Here is a 24,006-nt window from a genome sequence, read left to right as displayed (position 1 = left end):
GAAAGCATTTTAACGATTAGGAATAATACATTACAATGTTACTGAGAGAAAAAAAAAGATGAACTATGACGTTTAAAATATTTAGACTTTGAGGTACATTAACAGCAATTGGGTTATCAGTCTCCAGACCGTGGATGCAACCAGAGTTAAAAAAAAAATCCAACCTGTGCAACTGAACACCACCAACGTACTTGGAAGACATCTTGTATATCCCTAACAGCCAGCTGCTTTCAACAGTGTCGGATGGGATTCAGCTTCACCACACTGCTCCAATGGATTCTCAGTGTTGATGATCACTTAGCTGGTCTGAATTGAGCAAACTTAAAAAAAAAATGAGTTAAGTATAAATAATTCACAAACTATTTTGTGCAAATTTTTTTTATTTCCACATTTATATCACAATGTGTCCACTTAAAGGACCAAATAGCAAAGTTGCTCCCTTCTGCATCCCAAGAACACAGAAGTCTAGTTACTGTACATTCACTAAGGCTCTTTGTTTTTGCAAATTGCGTTTATGATGGATATCCATAAGGCAAACAATATCTAAAGGAATGGTAACAAGTATATTTCCAGCATACAAACAGGCTTCCTTTTTCCCTCTCACAGTACAGTTACAAACTTGTAGCACCCTCATTACATTTAGATTCTAGAAAAGGTGATTTTTCTTGCTTGCTTTTTTTTTTGTGTGTGGTTTTTTTTTTGTTTTTTTTTTTTGTTTTTTTTTTTTTAACTAGAAGTTTGCAGGAAGGGAAAAGTAGGAAAAATATTTGGCTGGTGGTGGTGGGATCAAAAATATCGTTAAACATCTAGTTTTTGCAGCATTTCTCAGAGACTGGATTTAAACTGAAACCAGACTAAAATATGTGGATGCCTATGGAATGTTGAGCTGAAGCTGGTCTCCCAGCCTACAGTGCAACACCTGCTGTTTAAAACCCAATCTCCGTACCACATGACTTTAAAAATAAAACACAATCATGTTCAGAGATGTGATAGAAATAAAACTACAGTTTTTGCACATTGTCTCTCGAATATCTCACTGCCAAATAAAAACCCAAATCAAGTCAAATAAATAGATGCATATTTTGTTAAGGTAATGTCCACAATTTTCTCTGTACCTGCCTGTAATAAGATTCCGGCATTCAGAAAGTGCTGGAAATCCTCTTCACTTCTTGGGGACTAACACTTTTTTATAGCTGGCTCGCTACAGAGTTTTGAACTCAATTTATCAACCTTCGTATGCCTTCCTTTGCAATTGTTAGTAAACTGGTAGCAGCATTTCACAAAAGGAGAATTTAAAGGAAAGAGCTATAAAGAACCAGCTCCCTCACACCCTCTGCTCATTGGGCCTGTTTGTCCAGGACAGGAGGCTTTCTCCATCTTTAAGTGGCATAGTGTCTGCCATTTTTGCTAACTGCAGATGTAAAAAGCATTTTTAGCAAAACTGTACTCAGTCTAGGCAGACGTAAGGCAGGATGTTCAATCTACCATCATCCCCATGTGGATCTAAAGATATGCACTGTGTCCAATCATACCAGTTACCCTGTGTGTCATAACAACCGTTCACGCCTGGCCAGTTATGTTCACGTATTCTGTCGAGGTCATCACTTGTGACCTCTCTTGTGACCCCAGGCAAGTCTGTAGGTTTGCTGTTAGGAGCTAGAACATGAGTCTTTCTAGCCTCTTTTCTAGTGCTTTCCTCCTGCTTTAAATACTCAGACATGAAGTAGTGAGCTCCTGGAGTCTGTACTCCTGATGAAGACAGCAAGCTACTCTGTCTGTTTAAATACGACTGAATGATTTCATTTCTGGATAATTCTTTCCAGTTCGTTTGTTCAAAAGGGCTTTGCAGGTTGGGTTTTTGCTCCTGCTTTTCTGTTTCTGTCCTGTGCTGTTCAGGAAGTGCAGGGATTTCCACCTGCAAAGGATCTTTCTGTATTAAAGGTTTTATCTGTCCTGTCATGGGATCAAAAGTGAGTTTTCTCTCTTTTAATCTCACAGGTTTCACACCCCCTTCTGTCACGTGCCCATCCAAGCTGACTGTATAGTCTCTGGGTCGGTACCTTTTCTTCTTTTTACTATCGGAACCTGAAGCAGCATCATCACTGTCCATTTTTGAAGTGTCTTGTGAAAAGCCCATGTGTGGCATGAGAGATTCCCCTGGGTGGGAGCTGGTTTTGCAGCTGGGAGACGTGTGCTGTTGAAGTGTCCCTGCTGTATGCCTGTGCTGGCTTTCAGAAGGTACCTGCTGCTCCTGCCAGTGCTGAGATACCTCAGTTACTGATTGCTGAGTGAACTCCAGTCTTTTTGCTGGCATCGGAGGTGTTGATGGTTGCATCAAGGATGGTGGCGGTGATGGCACCTGTGCAGTATCTAAGAACTGAGACCTTTGAGACGGACTAGGCATTGAATCCTTTGGTGAGTACGTAGTATGCTGCCGAGCAAAAGTGTCATGCCTAATGCTTCTAGGGCTAAATGAGGAACAGCGAGGACTCTTAGGTTGGTGTGGTCCTGTAGTTTCTTCCGATTTATCATGCTGCTGAAGCACTGCAGTCTTTAATAACGAGGAAGTGCTTGAAGGTTTTACAAGTCCTGGAGAACTGGTGTGAGGTTTTACAGCATTTACTGGGATCTTACTGTGTTTATCATTTTCACTGAGTTCCGTCCTGCTGCTTTCAGGCCCTGCATGTAGATTTACATCCACAGGACTAGGAAAATTTTCAGGACTACCTCCAATTCCATTTGTCGGAGGGGGTGAAGAGTTTTGTAATACTTCAAGACTAGCTTTGGAGACATTTGGGGGAGGAGGGCCCTGATGCCTGTCCCTGTGTTCACCTTTCCTTTTCCGATTTCCCAATTTCTCTGGTTTTGGAGAATTTAGTTTCTGTATATCATTCCTGCTTTTCAATTCGCTGATTGGCTTTGATCCAGCCACAGCAGGAAGTTGCGCTTCTGGTTTGCAGTTGTGAGCACCACCATTTGCTGATCCAGGTGGATTCGGCAACCCTCTTGGCACTGGTTCACTCTGGGTTACAGGTTCTATCAACTTTTGCCAATTCCGCAACAATTTCTTGGCACGTTTGGCAAGTTCCTCATTGGATGTCTTCTTTCTCACCTCATTGATAAGCCTCCCAAGTCTTGTTTCCTATAAAGAAAGAAAAGGTGTTTTACAAACAGGTAGCGTTCTAAACAAAATTCTTAAAGGTACGTTTCTGCTTTGTAACGCTTACCCTAAAAAATACCTAGTTAAAAACCACAAAAAAGATTTAGTTGTTGAATTAATCTTTTTGGAAGGGATTAATCCAGTTGGTCCAGCGCAACATGAAACCTACTCTAGGTTTCAAGTCACCCTGTCTCTATTCCCTGGCTAAAGCACCAGAGCTGTTAGCTGTGGAAAACAGTAGACAGGAACTCTTTAATTGGCAAGAATCTTGAGAATAAATGTGCAAGTTCAGATTCAAGAGGCAATGCAGCACCCAAGGCAGAAAGGGTGCATGTTTATCACAATGGAAGTATAAGATCTGCGGAAAGAGGGAAATGAAAAAAATTCCACAACCTTCACCTGTTACAGTAACACATTGATAATAAAAATCTCCACTGCACAAACGCAAGTAGCCAGGGTGCGACTTACGTCCTACCTTCTTCCTCTATCTCTCCTCTCCCTTCACTCCCCAGTATCTTGAAAACGTATGAAAGATTTAAACAAGCATTCCTAGGGTGTCCCAAAGCGGTTTCATAAGCGGAAGGAAGTGTTTGATTGTTCCCAAAGCACATTTGAAAACAAAGAATTATTCCACAAGTCACATTACTTAAGAAAAGCACTTCAAAAGAAAACACAGACCAGACCGTGAGAGAAATATGCAACACGTTGTGATACATACGTCGAAATACAGCTGGAGTTATAAATAAGCAATAGTTAAAAGCAAGTAACACAAATAACTTCAATGTAAAGATTGAAAAAAAATATTTATAGTTTAGTTATAAAATCTTTAAGAGTGGCCAGTGAGACTGCGGCTACACCACCTGACACTTCAGCTTTTAACACACCTCATCGCACCAAGTAGATCAGACGTTAAAACCTGCTTAACTGAATTTAAGATTAGTTTTATAGACAAAGTAACAATATATCCCTATTTCAGATTCTTTGGTGCTTGGCCACCAAACATCTAACAAGGCGATCAGCACTTCAGCAAGCAGACTGATGTTGCTGAATGCAACAGAATTAATCAGTAGCAAGTAATGATTAATTTAGTGCCCTACACAAACAGGAACTGTGCTGCACAGAATACTGATCTGAGTCCAGAAAGAATCGCTGTGTATGCATTGAGATGTCATTATTTTGTCCCCCCTCATGCTGTTTATATCTTAGTTGTGAATCCTTTGCAATCAAGCTATTGTTTCAAGAAAAGCTTTTATGGAAATTAGATAGACAGAGAAAGTCCTTTTATACACACAAAATTCAAGTCATGTTTGGAGGGTGACATACCTCAAGTGCCTCTTTGGTAATGGGATATTTCTCCAGGCTGGAGATCACTTCCAGCACTGCCACCATGTTATGGATCTGCAACAAGGAAGACAAGTCTTAGTTATAAAATGTAATTTCAGACCTTCCACTTCGTAATTGCTGGAAGCATTAACCACAAAATTGTTATCACACTGTCTGGCTTTAGAGAGCTGATTGTTCAAAGAACAGGGACAAGGACACTTTACTGACCTAGTTGGAAACTGCAGGAGCTGTAACAAACACACTCCTGTGCAGACCGGCTGGGAGAGCTGGGGGTGTTCAGCCTGGAGGAGGTTCTGTCGAGGCCTTAAAGCAGCTCCCAGTACCTAAAGGGGCCTGCAGAGAAGTTAGAGAGGGGCTTTTTGCAAGGGCATGTAGGGACAGAACAAGCAGGAATGGCTTTATACTGAAAGAGGGGAGATCTAGATTAGGTTTAAGAAAGAAATGCTTTACTGTGAGGGTGACGAGGCACTGCCACAGAGCAGCTGCGGATGCTCGATCCATGGAAGCATCCAGGGCCAGGCTGGATGGGGCTTGGAGCAACCTGGGCTAGCGGAAGGTGCCCCTGCTCATGGCAGGGGGTTGCAAATAGATAATCTTTAAGGTCCCTTCCAATCCAAGCCATTCTATGTAAAACTAAAGGAAATATTAGCAACAACACCAGCGTGACTTACTAGCAAAGTTCTGAGACCCCTAGCCAAAGTATCCGTTAATTGTCCTACAGCCTAACTGGAAACATACATGCAAGTGGACCACGAAAAACAATGAGTCAAATCAGAAATCTTGCATTTATTCCCTCAGGCACTGGTTTAGAATTACACAAGTCATCATTCAACAATTCTGTTCAAAATACTGATGCTTCCTGTCTGAAAACCCAAGGTACAAGCTCCTCCAAGTGTCCAAGTGGAGACAAAGCCAGCGCCATGCCCAGTAGGTGTCCTCAGACCATTGCCCAGCACCAGACGGACCAGGGCTGGGATACAGCCACGGCTCCTGAACCTGAACGAAGCTCAAAAACTCCTCCATCATTCCAGAATCTTATTTCCTGACCTGTAAGATGGCGAGGAGCAACTGCAGAAATTCACATTACATTAGCAAAGCATGTATCAGATCTTCTGATAGGCTTTGCCACAAAATTTCTGTATGCACGAGTAAGCTCCACACAGAAGCAGTTGCCACAATCTGTAGATATTAAGCAGAAGTGTGATTTTAATAATTTCTCTGAGAAACCCCAGACTACACAGGGATCCGTATTTCCATTACCTGATGATAAAAGCACGGAAAACTGGAATTTCTAATTCACTTTTGTAGATACATTTAAAAGATAAGTAAAGGAAATCTCAGATCAGTCTCATTTACTGCTTAATTGCATTTCTGACACAACTGGACACAACTGCATCTGAGAAAAATCTCTCAGCAAGAACCTCTGCAGGGACCTCACGTTACCCTAAAGTCTAACCAGGAGCACAATCAGGTAGCTCTGCACTATCCTCCCAGCCACACAATCCGCTGCAAGATTCTTTAATTTTAGAAGGCTGGAAGTTTGAAAGAATTAGCTTTTTCAAGTCAGTCCTACCCTTCTATTAAGATACAACAGGAGAACCAGGAGCTGAAGTCTCCTCCTTTCAGAGAATCTTATGCATGACAATGTTTTTTTTCCATCACAGCAGGACTGCTTGGTGTTGGAGATACCCGACTGAAGCTGTCAGCAATGAAACTTTGATAAAAGCAAATCTAAAAATCAAGCAAACTTATGTTTAAATTCCATATAGGCTTTGAATAATTACAACTCTTACAGGTTGTAACACCAACTTCAGACCAAAGATGAATTTGTCATGGTTCTTTCTTCGCTGAACTACAACGCCTCTGCAGATATTTAAAGCCATACCATCCAGTCAGGTCTGGTAAACCTCCACTTAAGCTTTAAAGCAGCAATAGCATGTATTTTGACATATTTTAGTTCTGACTATTTCACTTCAGTGCACTAACTTTCTTCCATGTTTTGATCCTTGCACTGCCCTCAGTGCCTAGGAAGGGTGATTGAGCACCACAGTAAGTAATATATAACACCAGGGTTTGCTTGGTTTTCCCCCCAGCTTCTAGAACCAGAGCACTTGTAACAGCTAATGTTCAATTCTGGGAGTTTCCAGACAAACGTTTTTAGACTTGCAGAACATGATACTCTCCCTTCCCAACACATATTTTAGACTATGAATTACCAGGGTGCAAAAAGGCTCTATGTATTGCACAGACCAATAATTGGTACAATTATTTTGCAGTTACTGGTAATCCCCCAAAATTCATTATCTAATGACAAACTGATTGCAAAAAAAGGATCATTAATCTATCAAAAGGTCAAGATGGGGGAAAAGTGATACGCTCATGTATACACACACCTACAGAAAGATGAAATTGGCGAGGGAATTTGCAGTAACAGCTTCGCCTTTGTTCAATACACCCAAACACACAGATATGGATGCCCCTGAATGCCGAATTGCCTACCAGGGACCAGCTCTATACCAAGACCGATAGACTGTTACTTCATTCCCTCCTTTCAGGGACACATGGTGCCAATTAAAGAGAGGGAAAGCAGCCTTACACCGCTGAGTCTGTGCTGATCACTCAACTTCTGGTAAAACATAAAACACCCATTTTGGATTCTTCACACATTTGTAACCAATTGAAAACATGCTGTAGCACTGAAGCAAGCACTGCAAGGAGCACGAAGGCTTACACTCAGGATAACTTCAAGAAGCACCTCTCATTTTCCCTTCATTTTGAGCTGCAGAAGTGTGATTCTTTAAAATAAGCAACATAATAAAAACGTTCAGGCAGGTTCAACAACTTCACCCTTCCTCCCTAGTTTTCTGTAGCTTTCTTGGAGTGCTTTACCCAAACTGCCATCAAGAGAAGCTTATAATAGAAACCATACTCACCTATTTCAAAATAACACAAACTATGCAAGTTCTTGTGGTATAGTTAAACACTATGATGCAAACAAGACAACCTCCCCAAAACACCTCACGTATTATCTCCTCAATGTGAAGACACCTATTTCATTAACAGCAGAACATCGGGATTGCACACCAGTATCTTTACCTTAAACCATCCACCACTGGCTTAACAATTAATATATCGTCACAGAACTGACATGAGACCGACATTACAAAACCTACCAGGACATCATCCTACTTCAACCAGCATCAGAAATGACAGTTTATTAACATAAGCTGCTATTAAAAATGTTTACTGGCTACACAGCAGACAGGCAGAGCAACATAAAGCAGAGTGGGACAAGGAAGCCTGGCAACCTTGCTCTCTTCGGACACTGGTTAAAGAGCACAATTGCTTAAGTCAGCAACATCATTTTAGTTTCTATTTGCCTTTACTTACACTGTAACCCATCACTGCCACCCCAAAACATGAACTTCTGTGAAGCAACCCCAGGACCTTGCATTTTGGAGCTTGCACAAATCTTCTAAGAACAATTTATACAGCATTTCAAGTTATCCCATGCTATTCCCATGTTGTGAAGACTGACTAGCACACAGACTAATTAATTTTAAAGTTTACTGGAGAACATCTGCTTTGAGTTATCTATGATAATCCTTTCCAGCCAACCCTAATAACAGTCACAGAAAACAAATCTTATTTATTCCATGCAAGTCTCCTTAAGTCATTCAGCCATACTCCAGAGCTTACTACTGGTATCTGAGATCTCTTCTAAGTTAAGCATTAAATGTTTTTACTACAGCCTCACACAAAAGCATGGGTTTCTGAACTCTGGAAAAGATCAAGCAGCTTAATTTCCTTTTTTAAACTGCCATCTACCTTAATCCTATTTTAGCTTTTATACATCTAGAACAGTTCAGTAACTTCAGTGTAAGCGTTACACAGTGGTTTAAAAGAATACAAAGGGTGTTGGGGGTGTTTAAGGTACAGCTGTTCCCTGCCACCTCCAATTCTACTGCCTCTTTCCCTGGCAGATTTGAAAATAGCAGCAAACTCAGTATCTGCATGTGAGCTGGTATCACTGTTTCCATGTGCTGGGACACATTTTATGTTGGACTAGCACATGCAAATGTTATGCTTTGATTCTCTTCCATCTACAGACCAGTTCAGATACAAAACACAGAACGAACACCAACATAACACCTTTCGTTCTTCCTCAGGACTGCCCTGACACAGGATGACCCACATCCCACTCCACTGCTACCCAAGAAACAAATGCTACAGAAACCTTTAATTGCAGTTGTTTGAATAAAGCAGTTTTTGTTGGTGTTTTTCAGATGTTTCACAGGGATGTTTCTACAGGTCTCTGCATGCATGACTAGACTATGACAGATGACAAACTAGATCTGAGTTAGCTGGGATGATGTTGCTGAGACAGTTATACAGGCCTGGAGTAGGAGGAAGAGTAGCTTTTTCCTTATAAACATGAAACCCCAGGAACGAGGTGCACAATTACAAAAAAAATATTAAAAAAATGTATTGAAACTGCTAATACAGAATCCTGTCTTACCGGAATCTGGCTAGAAAGGCTCTTCTTAATCACTTGCATAAAGGTCACATAACAGTGCTAAAGGGCATCTTTTGACACAGTATCGTCCTCCTTCATATCAGTCACATTAGTACCTTTAAAATTTTCTACAGGGTATTTAAACTTGGCATAGTATGTCTATAGTCCCTAATCACCGAAACTTTTCTACAAATAAAGTATAATGCTATTATCCTCCTGAAATCACAGGTTATAATAATCAATAACCTGACTCCATTGCAGGCATTTTGAAACAGACTATACAGATATGTCAGAAGACACTGGCTTTGAGAGAATGGATTTGTCATCATACTTCAGCTTACTTCCTCAGAATATGCTAGAAATACTCAGTATTTTGCTAGTTTCAAAGAAGGTACTTCTGCAACATTTTCCCACCTGTAGTATCAAAGCAATTTTACAAAAGCAAGCAGAGAAGCAGACCCACTGTGGAAGACTAAACAGATCTTTATCTTTCCAACAGACACAAATCCAGATCTCTAGTGCCAAGTTGGTGTTTTCTGTTGGCAATTCATAACAAGATATGCAGCGTGGTCTATAGAGAAGTTCACAGGAGCATTTGTACCATTTTTTTATTGTCTTCCCCTTGCAAGCTCCTAGGAACAACAGGATTTTATTGGGTAGCTATAAAATCTATCGTATTATCTATGGGCCATGTATATCTTTAGGCAGCACAAGATAATGTTCAAGAAAAGCCCAGGTTCAAGGTCAATATTGCTGAAATTGCCAGGAAGGCAGAACAGATTCAAAGGGAGGTGCAGCAGCACCACCACAAACAGCGTCATCCACTCACATTTATTTTCTCCAAAGCAGCACAGTGGTTACCTGCACCTGAGCACCAACTCCTACCCCAGACCGGGGCATCTGATCCATATCAGATCTTGCCCCCAGCACTCCATTTGTATAAAAACGACTTCGTTGCATCATAATCTGAAACATGGAATAAGAAGTAAGAAGAGAAAAGTTGCTATTCATAGTAGGCTTTATTTAAATGCCAAAATGGCAATACAATAGTATAGTGTTTATTTATTGCTTCATATAGGACGCAATAGATACCAGACGCTAATGATACATATCATGAACAGTAAACTATAATATCATTTTTTTAAAGATACAGACCAAACACACAAAGTTAGAATTCAGGTTACAACCTGCTGGTATTTAGTTCAGTTCCCTTGCAACTGATCTATTAACAGTTTCCCCTACCCCCAATGTGACATGATGTTGTCTAAAGATAGGGTACATGAGATACTATTCACAGAAATGACATACCAAAAAGATGACCATGCACTACTTTGTTCATAATTATTGAAGATGTTTGAAAGTCAGTTTGCTAAGAGTTCAAATATTCATCAGTACACACAAGATATTCTTAAAAAGGCGAGTGGAGGAGAGTTTTTGAGTAGTATTTAATAAAGCAGATCTTTAAACGTGAAGTAAGCAATTATCTGAGTTGAAAGTCATCCACCAAGAGTATCTTCTATGACAGAGAAATTAATCTGCAGTCCACGCTTTGAGAACTGATCAGAAATTTGTGCTGCAAAACAACAGGCAGAAGAAATGCTCCTCGACTATCAAGAACAGTCAACAGAAGTGGCTAGGGACAGCAAGCACCTATCTTTACCTCTGCATTTAAAATTTCCAGGTCTAACGTAAAGAGTCAAAATGATTCCCATTTATTTTATTTGTACTTAGGTTTTATTTAATGGTAAATTAACATCATCCAGATATCTTCCCATATACACTTTATAAAGCCAGGATCATCAAACAAGAGTAAGTAATTCCAACAAAATACCACATTGCGAAGAAATTGGCAGACCTGAAATACTTCACTCGAGCAAGACAACAGTTTAGCTCTGTTACCTTTTGGCAGTATGTCCGCATAAGTAAAGTGTATGGAGAATAGAACAGCCAAGAGATTACGAGAAGTTTGCCAGCAGAGAACACAGTTTGCCCCACCAGTTACAAACAGCCTCGAGACACAAAACCCCAGCAGCTGGTAAGTGCCATCACCACTCCAGCTCTTCTCTACATGGTCCACTCCAAAGGAGACATCTGACTCTGGCAGAGGCCCCTGACACAGCAGGAAAATGCTCCATGCTTTAGCGAGGTGTGGAAACCACTCAACAAGGGCAGTATCTATCGGTGGAGTTACTCAGAAGATATAAGGAGTAGTAAAACACAGATGACAGAGACACGCACACCCTGAACACAACCAGTTGACAGAAAAGCAGTGGCACATTGAGGGAAGTCGTCCTGCTCTACAGGAAGAGGGCTTTAAGGGCAAAGAGAACACAGTCAACAGCACAATGCTTTTCTACATTTGTATTTATTAGCCAGTAATGGGAAGACATTCTTGTTACTACAGAGAGGAATAATTGTCTGTCAGCTTCAACATTTACTAAACATTTTGCATAGTATCTATCATGAGAATTGTACTTCTAGTGCCTACCCCTCAGCTGTGTATAAGAGGACTCACTGCAAGATGATGCTCCCTCCCCACCCCTGCTTCTTTTTCCAAACCCCACAAACCCCCCCCAACCCTCCAGACCATGAAGCTGGGCAAAACCTTTCTGGGGAACAAATTTATTCACCTGATTTTAAAGGCCCAGCAGTTGAAATGAAGGTTAGTGACATGAAATACTATTACATCAGAAAGATGTGTGTGGCACAGGTTCAAGATAAGGGAAAAGAGTAAGAGGAGGAGTGGGTACCGCAGCCCACAAAGCCAGGTGGTCACTGTCACAGTGGGGCAGAACACAGTCTTGGTGGAACCTGCTACAGCATACTGCAAGCCAGGTAACGCTGGTGTTCTTTTTCCTCAACACCACACTGATAAGGAACGGCACAGGAATCGAATTCAGTTGGAATCACATGTTCAAGGCACCCCAGTTAAGAAGAACGTATACAATGAGGAGTTCAGAGGAGAGCAGTGATAACGTTTTAAAATCATGGTTAACAAGAAAAAGTTTAAGTACTCAGTCCACACAGTATTGGGGGAAAAAAATAGGGAGGAGAGACACAGCTTGGAATAAGCCTTCCTATACATTATGAGTCATAATAAAGAAAGTGGTGATCAACTGTTTTCATGCTCACTGGCCTAATTTGCAACAAGACAAATACTGATGACATATCGGGAATAACTAGAGAGCTACTAATGCACTCAAATAAGCTCAAGTAGTTTCCACAGTCACTACAAGGGTTTAAGAACAGATCAGGCGCGTCTGGAAGGTGTTTTACATAGGTGATGCTACTTCAGTGAAGGCAACGGAGACCACATAGCTTCATGAAACCCCTCCCAGCCACGCACCCCTACGATTCACACCTAGGGAACACATACTGAGTGGCAAGCAGTAGAAACATATTGAAATACCCACTTCTGTCTAGTCCAAACTGGACTTAAAATAGTAATGCTAAATTCTGTCCTATCAAAGAGATGGTAATTATATGAAGGGGTTTGTGTTATAAAGGACTTAGAAAATTCAACACTTCAAAATTATCTGGCTTGCGCTGCCCCACTGCCCAGGGCACAGTGTCCTGAGGAAAAGTGATCCCAAGAAGAAATGCCCCAGCCTTCACCAGTGGCTCATCACCACTCAGGCTCTGTCGTCACTTCAGTTCACCTTTTCAGCCACCTCACACTTACCCCTGCACATCCCAGCACCTGAGCACTCTCTAGAACAGCACAGCCCTGCCAAAACATAGCATGATAAAACAACCACCACAACCTGGAAGTTTGACCCAGTCTTGCACATCCCTCACCTTCTGGTAGAAATACTACTGATTACACAGTCAGCTACAAAGGGGTGTAAAATTTGGTGGAACAACATGGCATGTCTTCAAGAGAAGGAGACTTGTCGAGGGTGGAGCTGCACAACCAAAGAGTGCGAAACCACGCCACATGCCCTCCAACCCGGTACAGCAATCACTACAGATTATTTCATCACCATAAATAACACCCCCAGAATGCATCGGTAACACACAATCCCTAAAAATCCAGTCACTGCACTGGTCATGAGGACATCTAACCACAATATAGTTTCATTGTATACATGATAACCACTTTTCTTCCACCTGTGCAGAAACTTCAACCAGATGAATCCTGGTAGTTACTATTTATTTTAAGTCATGAACCAAAGCCCAACATTATTGCTTAAAAATTTAGTCATAAAATGATGCTGCTGCGCAATCAAAGTTGCAGGAACAACCGGTTACACTTCGACAAGAAACACACAATTTGTTGATTATTCAGACAGAATGACAGAAAATTCAGCCTTAAAGAGTGTCCCTTCTGATTTAGCATGGTCTCAGTGCTTTCTGCGGTGAGGAGAGACCCAGCCAGAAGCCTGCTGACTGCAGTTACTCGGTTAAGTGAAAAGCCAACGATGAGTTGATGCACCACAGGCAGGTGCCAGTGGCTCCCGGGGGGGGGGGGGGGGGGGGGGGGGGGGGGGGCGGCGGGGGGCAGCTCTCCTGTTCTTACCTACCTGTGTTAGGGGAAGAGCAACGCTGGGCACCGAACTAGATTATGAGAATAACCCTTTCAAGGCATCACATGGGCAGAATCATTCTGCACTCACCTGCTTAATCTTAATGTACTCCAGAGAACTCAGTGGAGATTTAAAACTATGCAACATGCATTTAAGGACTTGATGAGAATGGCTTCAAAGGGTCAAGAGCTTTCTGAAGTTCTTAAATATTATGTTACCCATCACAAGGAGTATCTACACAGAGCAGTTTATATCTGAATGTAATACAGAAAAGTCCTACTAATGTCACCACAACATAGACCTTTCACTCTTTTCTTAAAAAATAAAAAACATTTATCACTGCATCTGTGTACTTCCAAACACAGCAGGCCAAAGTTTTTCAAAATGCTGGGGAAGCTTCTCAGCCAATTTCTTAAATGATAAAGGAGGCTCAGGTAAGAGCCTGCTGAATACGCTGCACTGTGGAATTTATTAACGCATCACACTGAAGAGCAGCAACATGCTTGCATGACTGCTCATGAAAATTTAAGCACAGCATATTTGTTCACAAAAGCTGAGGAAAAAAACAGCCTTACAAATAGTCTTACAAATTGGGAATAATTTAAATACCAGGTTTTGAGAGGAGTCACTGTATCCTTTCAGCAGCAGTCACTAATCAATCTCCATTGGCACACACCATAGAAAAGTTTTATGAATAAGAAAAAGATTGGCTTCAATTTACCCATCTCCTAGAATTATTGCTAACTAAATTCTAGATAAAACGCAGCTGCCAGTCACCCATTTCCAAGCATCGCCATTCTCTGAATGGCAGTGCAGGTCCCCAGGAAAGCGAGGATGCCGCCCCCCCGCCCCCCCACCCCTCCCCCGATCCCCGATCATCAGTCGGCAATGCTGGGCCATTCTATTTCCTGCCAGAATCATTAGCAGCTGCTTGGAAACAAAAAGCATTTTCTACCTTTGGCTGGAAAAAAAAAATATATCTCCCCCCCTCCCCCGAGGACCACCTTTCATCTGGGGGCTTACCAGCAGCAGGGCTACTTTCAGACCAACTCCACCCCAAAGCAGATTTTCCAGTGTGATCATGACTGGACAAAACCCCCTAGTATCCCACCAGCATTTTATTCATTCAGGAAGCTGCAACCTGGCGCTAGTTATTTCTGACCAGTAGCAAAAAAACTTCACAATTTCCACTTAAGCAAGCCCCAGTGATGCCTAAGCCCCTTGGCAGCCCATCTTAAAAAGCCCAGTGAAGAAAATACAAAGTCAAAACCCAACAGTTCCTATTTTGATAGTCTGAAACTCTAACACACATGACAACAGAGCAAGAGGTTTGTCACGCTTGATTGTTAACTAGCGTGCTCCCCGGCAAGCGCCTGAGCTGCAGGCACCACACCTCTGCAAGTGCATCTGAAACATCACCTCCTGCATCTTCTCCTCTCCCACCTGATTACGCTCAACTGTATTCAAGGATCAACGGTAGTTTCTCCAAGGATAAACTATAATATTGAGGTATACATTTTTCTGGAACTTTCAGGATGATTGCTTATATACAGATGTAAAAAATCCACATTCCTTCCCCTACAATTAATTTACACACCACAAGGAGAGTTACATACTGACCATGCTACCTGGTGCAAAGAGCTCTGCTTAAGTTACAGAAACTCAATGCTGCTTGGAGATGCACTGGAAGTTTGTTGACTGAAGACAAGTTAGGAACGTGCATCACTACCCTGGGGAAAAAAACCCCCAACAACTATGCTCCTCTAATTTCAAAAGTTCTATGCCCCTTACAAAAATAAATGTAGACCTGTGGTATAATAACAATACTCTGCCAGCTGATTCTGCATGAAAACACAGTGTGTGAGAAAGCAGCTCCACAGAAGTGCAGGCTGTCACTCTTAGACAAGACTTCCACCTCTGCACAATCATCTTTACAGCACAAAGTTTCAAAATACACCCAGCTGAGTATGCTGCTGAATACTACAGGTAGACTTGGATGTAGGATTCCTCTCGTCCCCAGCTGCAATGTTAGAAAACCACTTTGTTCAGTAAAACAGAACTAATTACATTTTACTTCCAGTGATTCCTCAATAGAAGTTTCTACCACCAACTGTTTGGACATGCTGAAAATTGTATACTTTCATATTAACAAACACACTTAAACATGCACCGCTGCCCCATGAAAGCCATGCCCCAGAAAACACTGACATGCTGTTAAGTTTAGCAGATTGCACCTCAAATTAAAGCAATTTGCTGGCACTTAAATATTGTTCCAGACACTGAAAGCATGAATTACCTGAAGAAAGAATAATTTCACTGTTAGAATGCTGAATAAACAAACCTATATTTACATTAAACTGAATGTGATGTACTTACCTTTACCTTAAACATTTTTTTAAAACCCAAGGGCATGATTGGGGCCACATCATACCATGTTATACAGACCAAAATAAGTTCATTTGAAGTTATCACCAAGCACAAAATGGGTGAGACGAGATAGTAGTAAAGCGTTATCAGCCAAAACAGGCATGGTTTTTTTTTCATTTATTAAAAAAACACATTGACATTAATTTTAACCCCAAATCTAATATATTGGAGTAACTATGCCTTAGAAGAAGCGCTTCTTAATTAAGATCAAATTTCTGCAGCAGGCAGAATCAATTCCTTCTTTCCCTATTCTGAAACTTTTGTGATTCCTGAAAAAATAAAACTCAACTACAGCAGCTCCTTGAAGGAGACTGAAAAGGATCTCCCCTTACAAGGTACTGGGAGAAAAACCTTCAGCTGCTCTGAAACTACTTTGGTCAGGAGCCAAAGGTGACAGAACAGCAGTGCTGCTGTGTCATATGGCCATACCCAAAACCCCGGAGCAGAAACAACCCACACCTCATGCACTCCTAAACCTGGCTCACCCCCAATTTACCATACAAAACCCTAATAAATGACAGACTGGAGTTCTTAGCCTAGGTCCACACTGCCAAAACACAGGTGAAGCTGAAGATCTTTGTATTTTCTAAGGCACAGCCTGGGTCTCTCCTCATTTGGGGGCTTCTGACAGCAAGTACCTCCCCTCCTGCCCAGTGCAGCGGCAGGAGCCGACCCAGCCTGTGACCACCCCAGCCCTCTGGGACCCCGTGCTCAGCTGCCTCCACTCCCTGCCGCTTTGGGTTGATTGCACACCACCATGCACTGAAATGGGTCAACGAAGGGTCGCGGGGGGGGGCAGTGGCCACAGGAAGGCAGCTGCCCTGGGGAAGTGCTGTGTTCTTTGCCATCTGGGAAGCTGGGTTGCTTCTCTCCTGGAAGAACACACATCTTACACATCAGCTGTCTTTTCCATATGGTGGTTCATGGGGACTGTCAGATTATTCTTGCTGTTTAGTCTACCTGTAAAAAGTTGGTTCTTCCATTCAGAAAACTCCTTCCTGGTTACATCAAGAAGAATGTGTCAGGTTAGTTGTGTCCTTCCTGATGCTTTCTCCCTCCAGCCTCTGAGCCATCCAAGTGTTCACTTCTCACCAAGGGCCCGTGCTACGGCGTGCGCAGACAGGTACTTGCTGCAAAGTTTTATCGCTTGGGTTTAAAAAGCCTGATCCCCTTTAACGAAATGACCCAATGGGCATCTGGCTGGAGGGTGCCGCTCTGTGCCAGCTTGTACTCCCTGAAGCTGCCGCTACCCCCCAGCACACGCTACGCTGTGCCAGGACCACCATGTCCCCATTCCTGTGAGGAGCCAGGGCAGGGCCAGAGGCCCCAGACAAGCCCTTTTTCCTGTTGAGTTCAGCCAGGCGAGTTCCTCAGGTGGCCCAGAGCAGGGTCAGCATGAGGCAGGGAACAGGAACATGCAGCTGGAGCTGGGGTAGCAGACAGACAGGGATCACAGCAGCTCACCCACCAGGTGCAGCTCTGTTGGCAGTTTCAGCTGGTGTAAACATGCGACTTTAAGCCAAGTCAATTCCATTTTTGATTATTTGGAATGTTAGCCACACAGCCTTCAGCATAAGGTGGTTCATCATGAGTTGCAAAGCTTGCTCATCAGTCCCCGCTCAGGAGTATCCCCCTGGCTGTCCATAAAGAGGTCTCCCAGTGTTTCTCCCCCGAACACTCGCCGAGCCCCTGTGTTAGGGTGACACAGTGAGCACAGGGGATCATTCCAGACACCTGTGAACCACGCACAAGCAACAGCAACAATAAAGCCTCTACAAGCAAAACTTGACCATAAGGCATCCACTCATCTCAAAACACACAGACAGCGTGGTTAGCTTCTGTAGGTATCACAGAGCTCCTTCCTGCTGGAACCCAAAGCCAGCCTACTAGGGCAGCAGGGAAGCTGCCCACTTCCCAGCTTCTGTGCTGGAACACTTTAATTCTTGATTCCTGCTGCTACACCTGTTGCAGTACTATTTGTGATGCACCAGAAGCATTATCAGGTAATTGAGCTGCATCAAAAACTAGCTGGTGGAAAAAATATATATTGTCTTTTCCTTTATAAACCCTGATCAATTCCCCAGTTCATTTCACCACATGATCCTGCAAATAGTTGCATCGGCACACATAAATTGGGTGTGTGTAGCAAGAATAAGAAGTGGGTGTTATTTAAATTGTCACTGCTGCGGAAACACTCACTCAAATTACAGCTTAAGAGCAAATGACTACTGCCATCATCAATGGAACCTGTGGAGTTCCAAGGAACTAACAACAGAAAGGCAATTTGGCATCCCCCTTGCTTTGACCCCTCAGTCCAAACTCCTGCTACTTTTGTTTGCTCAAGATTTGTCTTTGCAGCCTCAAACTTCATCATGGTCTCACTACTGCAAAGGGTACCTTGCAAATCATAAGTTTTTAACACCCCCTAAAAAAAACCTCTCAAAAAGTAACAGGCTGTATTACCACCACTCAGAGACTGAGCAGGACTATACAGGCAACTAACCAGACAACCGGACTAGTTAAAACTTGGTATCTGTTGGACTATACTTCCACCAAAAAGCTATTCGGGAGAGGTGGGCAGAGAAGCTGTAGAGCAAGGCCAAGAAACCAACTCCACTGCCACCAACAGGTGAATTCAAGTGAATCCTGTTCACAAGACAGAGCATCAAAAAAACCAGCAGTGATCCTCACTTAAGGTTATTCAGAATTATGAAAAAATGGAATACAGTGGGACTTCGTACATCGGGCTTGAATCCTAACTTGGAAGCCAGGACCGCCATGCTAACAACACTTCAGAGCCTACACAGTGGGAACTGCCACAATCACCCACGTGTTTCACCATGTGCCTGAAACACAGCCTGCCACCTTGATGCACAAAATGCTGTACTACTCGCAACAAGATGAGCTCCAGTAAGGAAATAAACCAAAAAATGTTGAGAGGTACAACAGGTCCCAGCCTCTCTGTACACTGCAGCTTCCTCAAAACTGGTAAGATTATTAATGCCTCACAGAAAAGCATCAAGCTAAAGCAAAAGCCATTCCCAGTCTACTTCCACCCACACGTAACCCTTTCCCGCATCCAAAGAAATCGCACAGACCCTCCCCAAGCAAACCACTGTCTTCCTCCAGCCTCTACATCTGTGTCGTTACAGCACTGTCTCTCACACCGTCTTCTCACCCTTTCCAAACTCACTTCTAGCAAGCACATTTACCCCTGGTGATAGAGGCTTTTGTTTCTAGGACTCTGGTGAAGCAACCAATACAGAATCCATACATGGAAGCATCTTTAACTATGCAACTCATGTGTCAACTAGAAGATCACCCCAGGCCAATGCGCTACTTAACACTACAACACACAGGCCGACTTATTATTAATAATTTGGCTCACGGATCATTCCTAAAGGCCTGAGCAGCAAGGCCAACCGAGATATCGCATGAATGGCAGCCTGATTTACACAACCTGCCCCAACAACACCATGAGCATCCTTACTCAAACCAAAGCTGGCTTTGCATCACAGAGAGGTATTAATGGCAAATAATTAAGTTTTTGTCTGATTATTTAAAATCGGGAAAATACTGCTACATATTCAGGATGAAGAACCACTTAATTGCAAGCACAATTCTTCACAGCCAGTTGGAAACTACAGGCTTTCCTGCAGAGCAAAAACTAACAGATCTCATTATTCCTGACATCAGGTAATAAATTCCCTGAGGAGCGCTGAGCCCAATTTAACAAGGCAGAGGTGTTCTGCTTGGTGGAAGAGGTGGTTTCACAGCACACTGAGCCCAAAGGGAAGAGCGTTGCTTCTACCAGGACCAAGGAGTATCTCCCCTGTAAGATCTCACACCACTGCTACAATAAGGTTTCGGACACTCTTCTCAAGTTACTATTTCTACAAGGTCCTTCCAGGAAAGATTTTCCTGCAAGAAAATTGTATCGCACATTGTTGTGGGCGATACCACTAATCTCATACTCTCCCCCAATGCAAGCCTTGGTATGTTCTGGCTAGCGCACAAGCCTTGGAAGGAAATCGATGTTGATACTTAGTGTTTAAGTCATGTAGCAGAAGTAGTTTGCCCATATGTTTTTTTGAGGGGAAAAGGCTGAATAAATGAAGACGTAATACCAGACATCCCGGGTGGCTTCCAAGATGATGTAATTTCTTTAAAATAGCTTATTTCTTATAGATCTCCTTTGAAATAGAGGTTACCCATGTGAAGTCTAAACTGTGTGAAACTAAGTTATAAACATATTCTGCCACAATTACTAGAAGAGGTCTCAAGTACTAAATGCATGTGTACAATTAAAACATTGCTCCTGAGTCAGCACTCATTTACCTAGCAGTTAAAACAAAGATGAACAATTGGCACAGAAGACTATTTCTCAAAGCAAGCAGGTTCCGAGAGCTTGGAAAAAAGATTATTTTGACCAGTTCAACTCAAAACAACTAGGGAAACATCTCTCTCTCTCCGTTTTGTTGGGGTTTTTGTTTGGGTTTTTTTTGTGTGGGTTTTTTTTTTTTAAATTTAAGGCAGGACCTCAGAGTTAATCGAGATTTGCACATACCACAAAGACCTCTATGGCTACAGTGGAATGAATCTCCACAATGGAGAAGCAACTTGTATATCGAGAACATTATCAGCGAAGCTTAAATTTACAGCTCCTCACAGCAAAGCACCATAAAGAACCGTCTCCTCCTCCTCAGCCACACAGAACGGGACCGTTTTTCGTACACCTGACGCTATCAGTGCAGTTTTCACCCTCCCCAGAAACACGCACAGACCAACAATTATACTGAAAAGCCTGAATGAAATCCAGGCCTCAAAGCTCGACTTTCTCAGTAAACAAGGAAGTCAATCACAATAATGAATACTAAGTTTGAATACAACCACTTCTTTTAGGAGATTCTAAAAGCCAGAAGAAAGTAGCCAGAGTTTACTGTAAGTACCCCCAAGTGCAGCAGCTTGAAGCTGCATTGACTTCTTCCTGCGGGGAAAACATCAGAACAGTTTCTTAATACTTTTGCGCTGGTGCAATGAAATTCAGAATCTGCTTTTCAGCATGTCCAAAATTTAAGCTTTTCTTCCCTTCGTGAAAGGGGCACAACAGGTAGTTTTACTGACTGTTTATCACATGCTCTGTGCGCTTGGGAGAAGAAGGGCTGAGATTTAAGCCTGCACAGTGACTCTCAACCACACCACCTCTGCTCTCCTTCGAAGAAAAGGTTATAATGGAAGACAGCCCCTGCCTACAGGCGTTTCTGAACAATGGGCTGATTTTTCTGCCACCAATTATTGCCCTGGATAAGTATCAAGTATGTAGAATTACAATTTAACATACATTACTCCTAAGCTTATAGAGCTACTGACCTGTTGGAGGCTCAGTACAGCCACCGGCTGATGCTCTAGCTTCCCCTCGCAGGCAGCTGCCTGGTTAATTCTAGTCCCCCTCACCACAACCAAACTGCGAGGACATTGGCGGTGTCACGTAACGTTAACATACAGAGAAAGAGAAAAGGAATCCATCACAAAATATACTTCCTGGCTGCTTAACTCCGCACAGCCATGGGAAAGTAACACCAGAATGAGGGTAACCGTTGCTGCTGACAGTTCTGAAGTTAAAAGAAACCATACACATGTTAGAATTTTATTAAACTAGGTTGACACTCGGTCTAACATCAAGTGAAAAATTCGCAGCCACAAAAAGAGGACTCAGAGCAAACAGAATTCAGAGTGTACCAACCGACATTTCAGCAAGATCCACGTTCAAGTGCTGCAAACTCAAACAACTCTGACATTTTAAAGCCCACAATTACCATTATAATCTATTGCTGTTACTCAAACGCGTGGTATTGCTGCTCGCGACACAGGCGCATCACTGGGGGTTCCCACAGAACTACAAGGGCAGGGCAAACATCCCTCAATGTCCACATGCCCTGCAGGCCACCCCAGATCCCTCCCAGTTGGTGGTACCTTCACTGGCTACTTTAAGACATCAACCCAGGTCCATCACACGAGAACACTTGTTCAGGCAGAAGCAGGTATGACTTTAATAGAACTAAACCACCCCTTCACGCAGTCAGCCTCCTGGAATAACACACAGGCACACGTCCAGCCCCGGGCACCCGCAGCTGCCCCACAGAGTGCAGAGGGCCAGGACAAACCCACCTTCGCTGCAGTGACTGTCTGTCTACAACTCCAAAGCTCTACAGACTGCGAGCTCGGGGCGATTCTCTCCCTGTAACAAACGCCCGTGCCGGAAAAGTGCTTTAACATGCCCAAATGCCCCTGGAAAGGGGCGCGGGATCCCAGGGATGGAGCCCGCTCCATCGGTAAGGCTGCTCACAGGTGAAACACCCGCCGACTCCTGCGCTTATGCCGCATCCCAGAAGCGGCAGATAAGCTCATTACCGCGCTGCAGGGAAGGATAAAAGCCAAGAGTAAGGCTGCCCAGGGCCGGGGCAGCTCCCGGGCCCCGGTGCAGCTCCCGGGCCCCGGAGCCACCGCCGAAGCCCTCCCGGCGGCCCCGGGTGCACCCGATGAGGCCCGAGGGGGCGGCGGGGCCCAAAGAACAGGTGGGCGCCCCGGAAAGTCCCGGCAAACTGCGGCGGAGCCCGGCCCAGAGCCCCCTGCAGGCCGCGCCCGAGCCGCGGCCTGTCGTCGGGAGGCCGCCGGGCCGCACGCCGCATGGCCGGGCAGCGCCGGCCGGGCCCCGGCAGGGGGTGGCGGTACGGCGGCGGGAGGCGGCGCGGCGGGGGGCGGCCGCGACCCCCCGGCCGGAGGGGTGAGGCCGCCGCTGGCAGCGCCCAGGCGGCCCCGCGGTGCCGGGGCGGGGGGCGGCGAGGCTACGCTGGCGGCGGGACCCTGGGCGGGCAGCCTCGGGGCTGGGGGGGAGCTCCCCGCTACCACCCACAGCGGAGGCTTCCGGCGCCCGAGGAGGCGTCCGGCCGCAGCCGCGAGGCCGGCGGGAGGCGGCGGCGGCCCGACGGGGCGGACGGGCGGGCGGGCCGCGGCAGCCGGCGTCCCCGCGGTGCCGGCGGGGAGCAGCGGGGCCCAGCGGGCCGTACTCACGTTGCTCTGCGGGTCGATGGCCTGCAGCAGCCGGTCCCTGATCTGCTGCGGGGAGGGGGCCGGAGCCGCTGTCATTGCCTGGGCGAAGCGGGGCGGCTGCGGCCGGGGCGGGCGGGCGGCTGGGCCGGGGCCGGGGCGGCGGCTGCTCACTCGCCGGCGGCGGCCTCTTTGGGGAGCCGGAGTCGCATGTTCGCTCCCCGCCAGGCGGGGGCGGCGGCGCGGGCGGAGGAACCGCGGCGGAGGAACCGCGGCGGAGGGAGCGGGCCGGGCCCGACTGCTCCGCTCGGGGCCAAACTCAACTGTGGGCAGGAGCCAGCCCCGCGCAGGGCACCCTGGGACCCGCCCGACGCCGGAACAGCGCGCCCTGACGCCGTGCCGCACGCACCGCGCCTGCGCGGGGGGCGCCGCGGGGCCGCGCCTGCGCGGGAGGAGGGAAGGGGGGAACCGCGCCGCAGGGCCGCGCAGGCGCGGGGCGGGACCGGCTGTGCGCGGCGGAGCACGGCGGCCCCGGGATGGGGGGGTGGGGGTGGCCCAGCCGCGGCGGGGGGCGACGCTGGGCCCCAGCTCCGGTGTTTGGCGTGAATCAATATGGGAAGGGGCGCTGCGGGCCCGGTGCGGCGGTAGCCCCGGCCCGCGGGGGGTAGCCCAGGTGCTCGCAGCCGGCAGAAGGCTAAGGGCAGCTGGAAAAAGCGACAAGCTTTTGCCGAGCGGTGGAACGTCAGATTTTCATTATTTTCATAATAACGTGGTGGGTGCGGCAGCAATTGCAGACTCGCAGCCACGCAGGGTGCGTCCACCACGGTGCAGCATAGCCCCTCGAAGTGCCAGCCAGGCCTCACCCCACACTGGCCCCCACCGGAACCAGCTGTGCCCTGAAACCTCGGCGAGGGGCACCCTATGCCCCACAGGGTGAGCCCTCGGCCCAGCAGCCAGGTGTCCCAGAGCATTTAACAGCAGCTCAA

General features: G+C 45.2%; 1 protein-coding gene across 2 annotated transcripts; it reads right to left on the bottom strand.

Moving 5' to 3' along the window:
* Positions 1-362: 362 nt before the first annotated feature.
* Positions 363-23,373, bottom strand: MED26 (mediator complex subunit 26). 2 transcript variants are annotated; one of them, XM_040591371.1, is made up of 3 exons: positions 23,045-23,373; positions 4,484-4,558; positions 363-3,142 (listed from the first exon to the last, which is right to left on the bottom strand). In XM_040591371.1, exons 1-3 carry the CDS (start codon positions 23,117-23,119, stop codon positions 1,448-1,450), a joined length of 1,845 nt encoding a protein of 614 aa, XP_040447305.1. In that variant the 5' UTR covers positions 23,120-23,373; the 3' UTR covers positions 363-1,447. The 2 variants fall into 2 exon arrangements, with proteins under 2 accessions (XP_040447305.1, XP_040447306.1); XM_040591372.1 differs by lacking the exon at positions 23,045-23,373 and adding an exon at positions 4,712-13,480.
* Positions 23,374-24,006: the final 633 nt, after the last annotated feature.

The sequence above is a fragment of the Falco naumanni genome, chromosome 4, assembly GCF_017639655.2.
Source record: "Falco naumanni isolate bFalNau1 chromosome 4, bFalNau1.pat, whole genome shotgun sequence".
In the NCBI taxonomy this organism is placed as follows: Eukaryota; Metazoa; Chordata; class Aves; order Falconiformes; family Falconidae; genus Falco; species Falco naumanni.
Note: the sequence above shows the minus strand (reverse complement) of the source record. Positions and strands in the feature narration are given on the sequence as shown.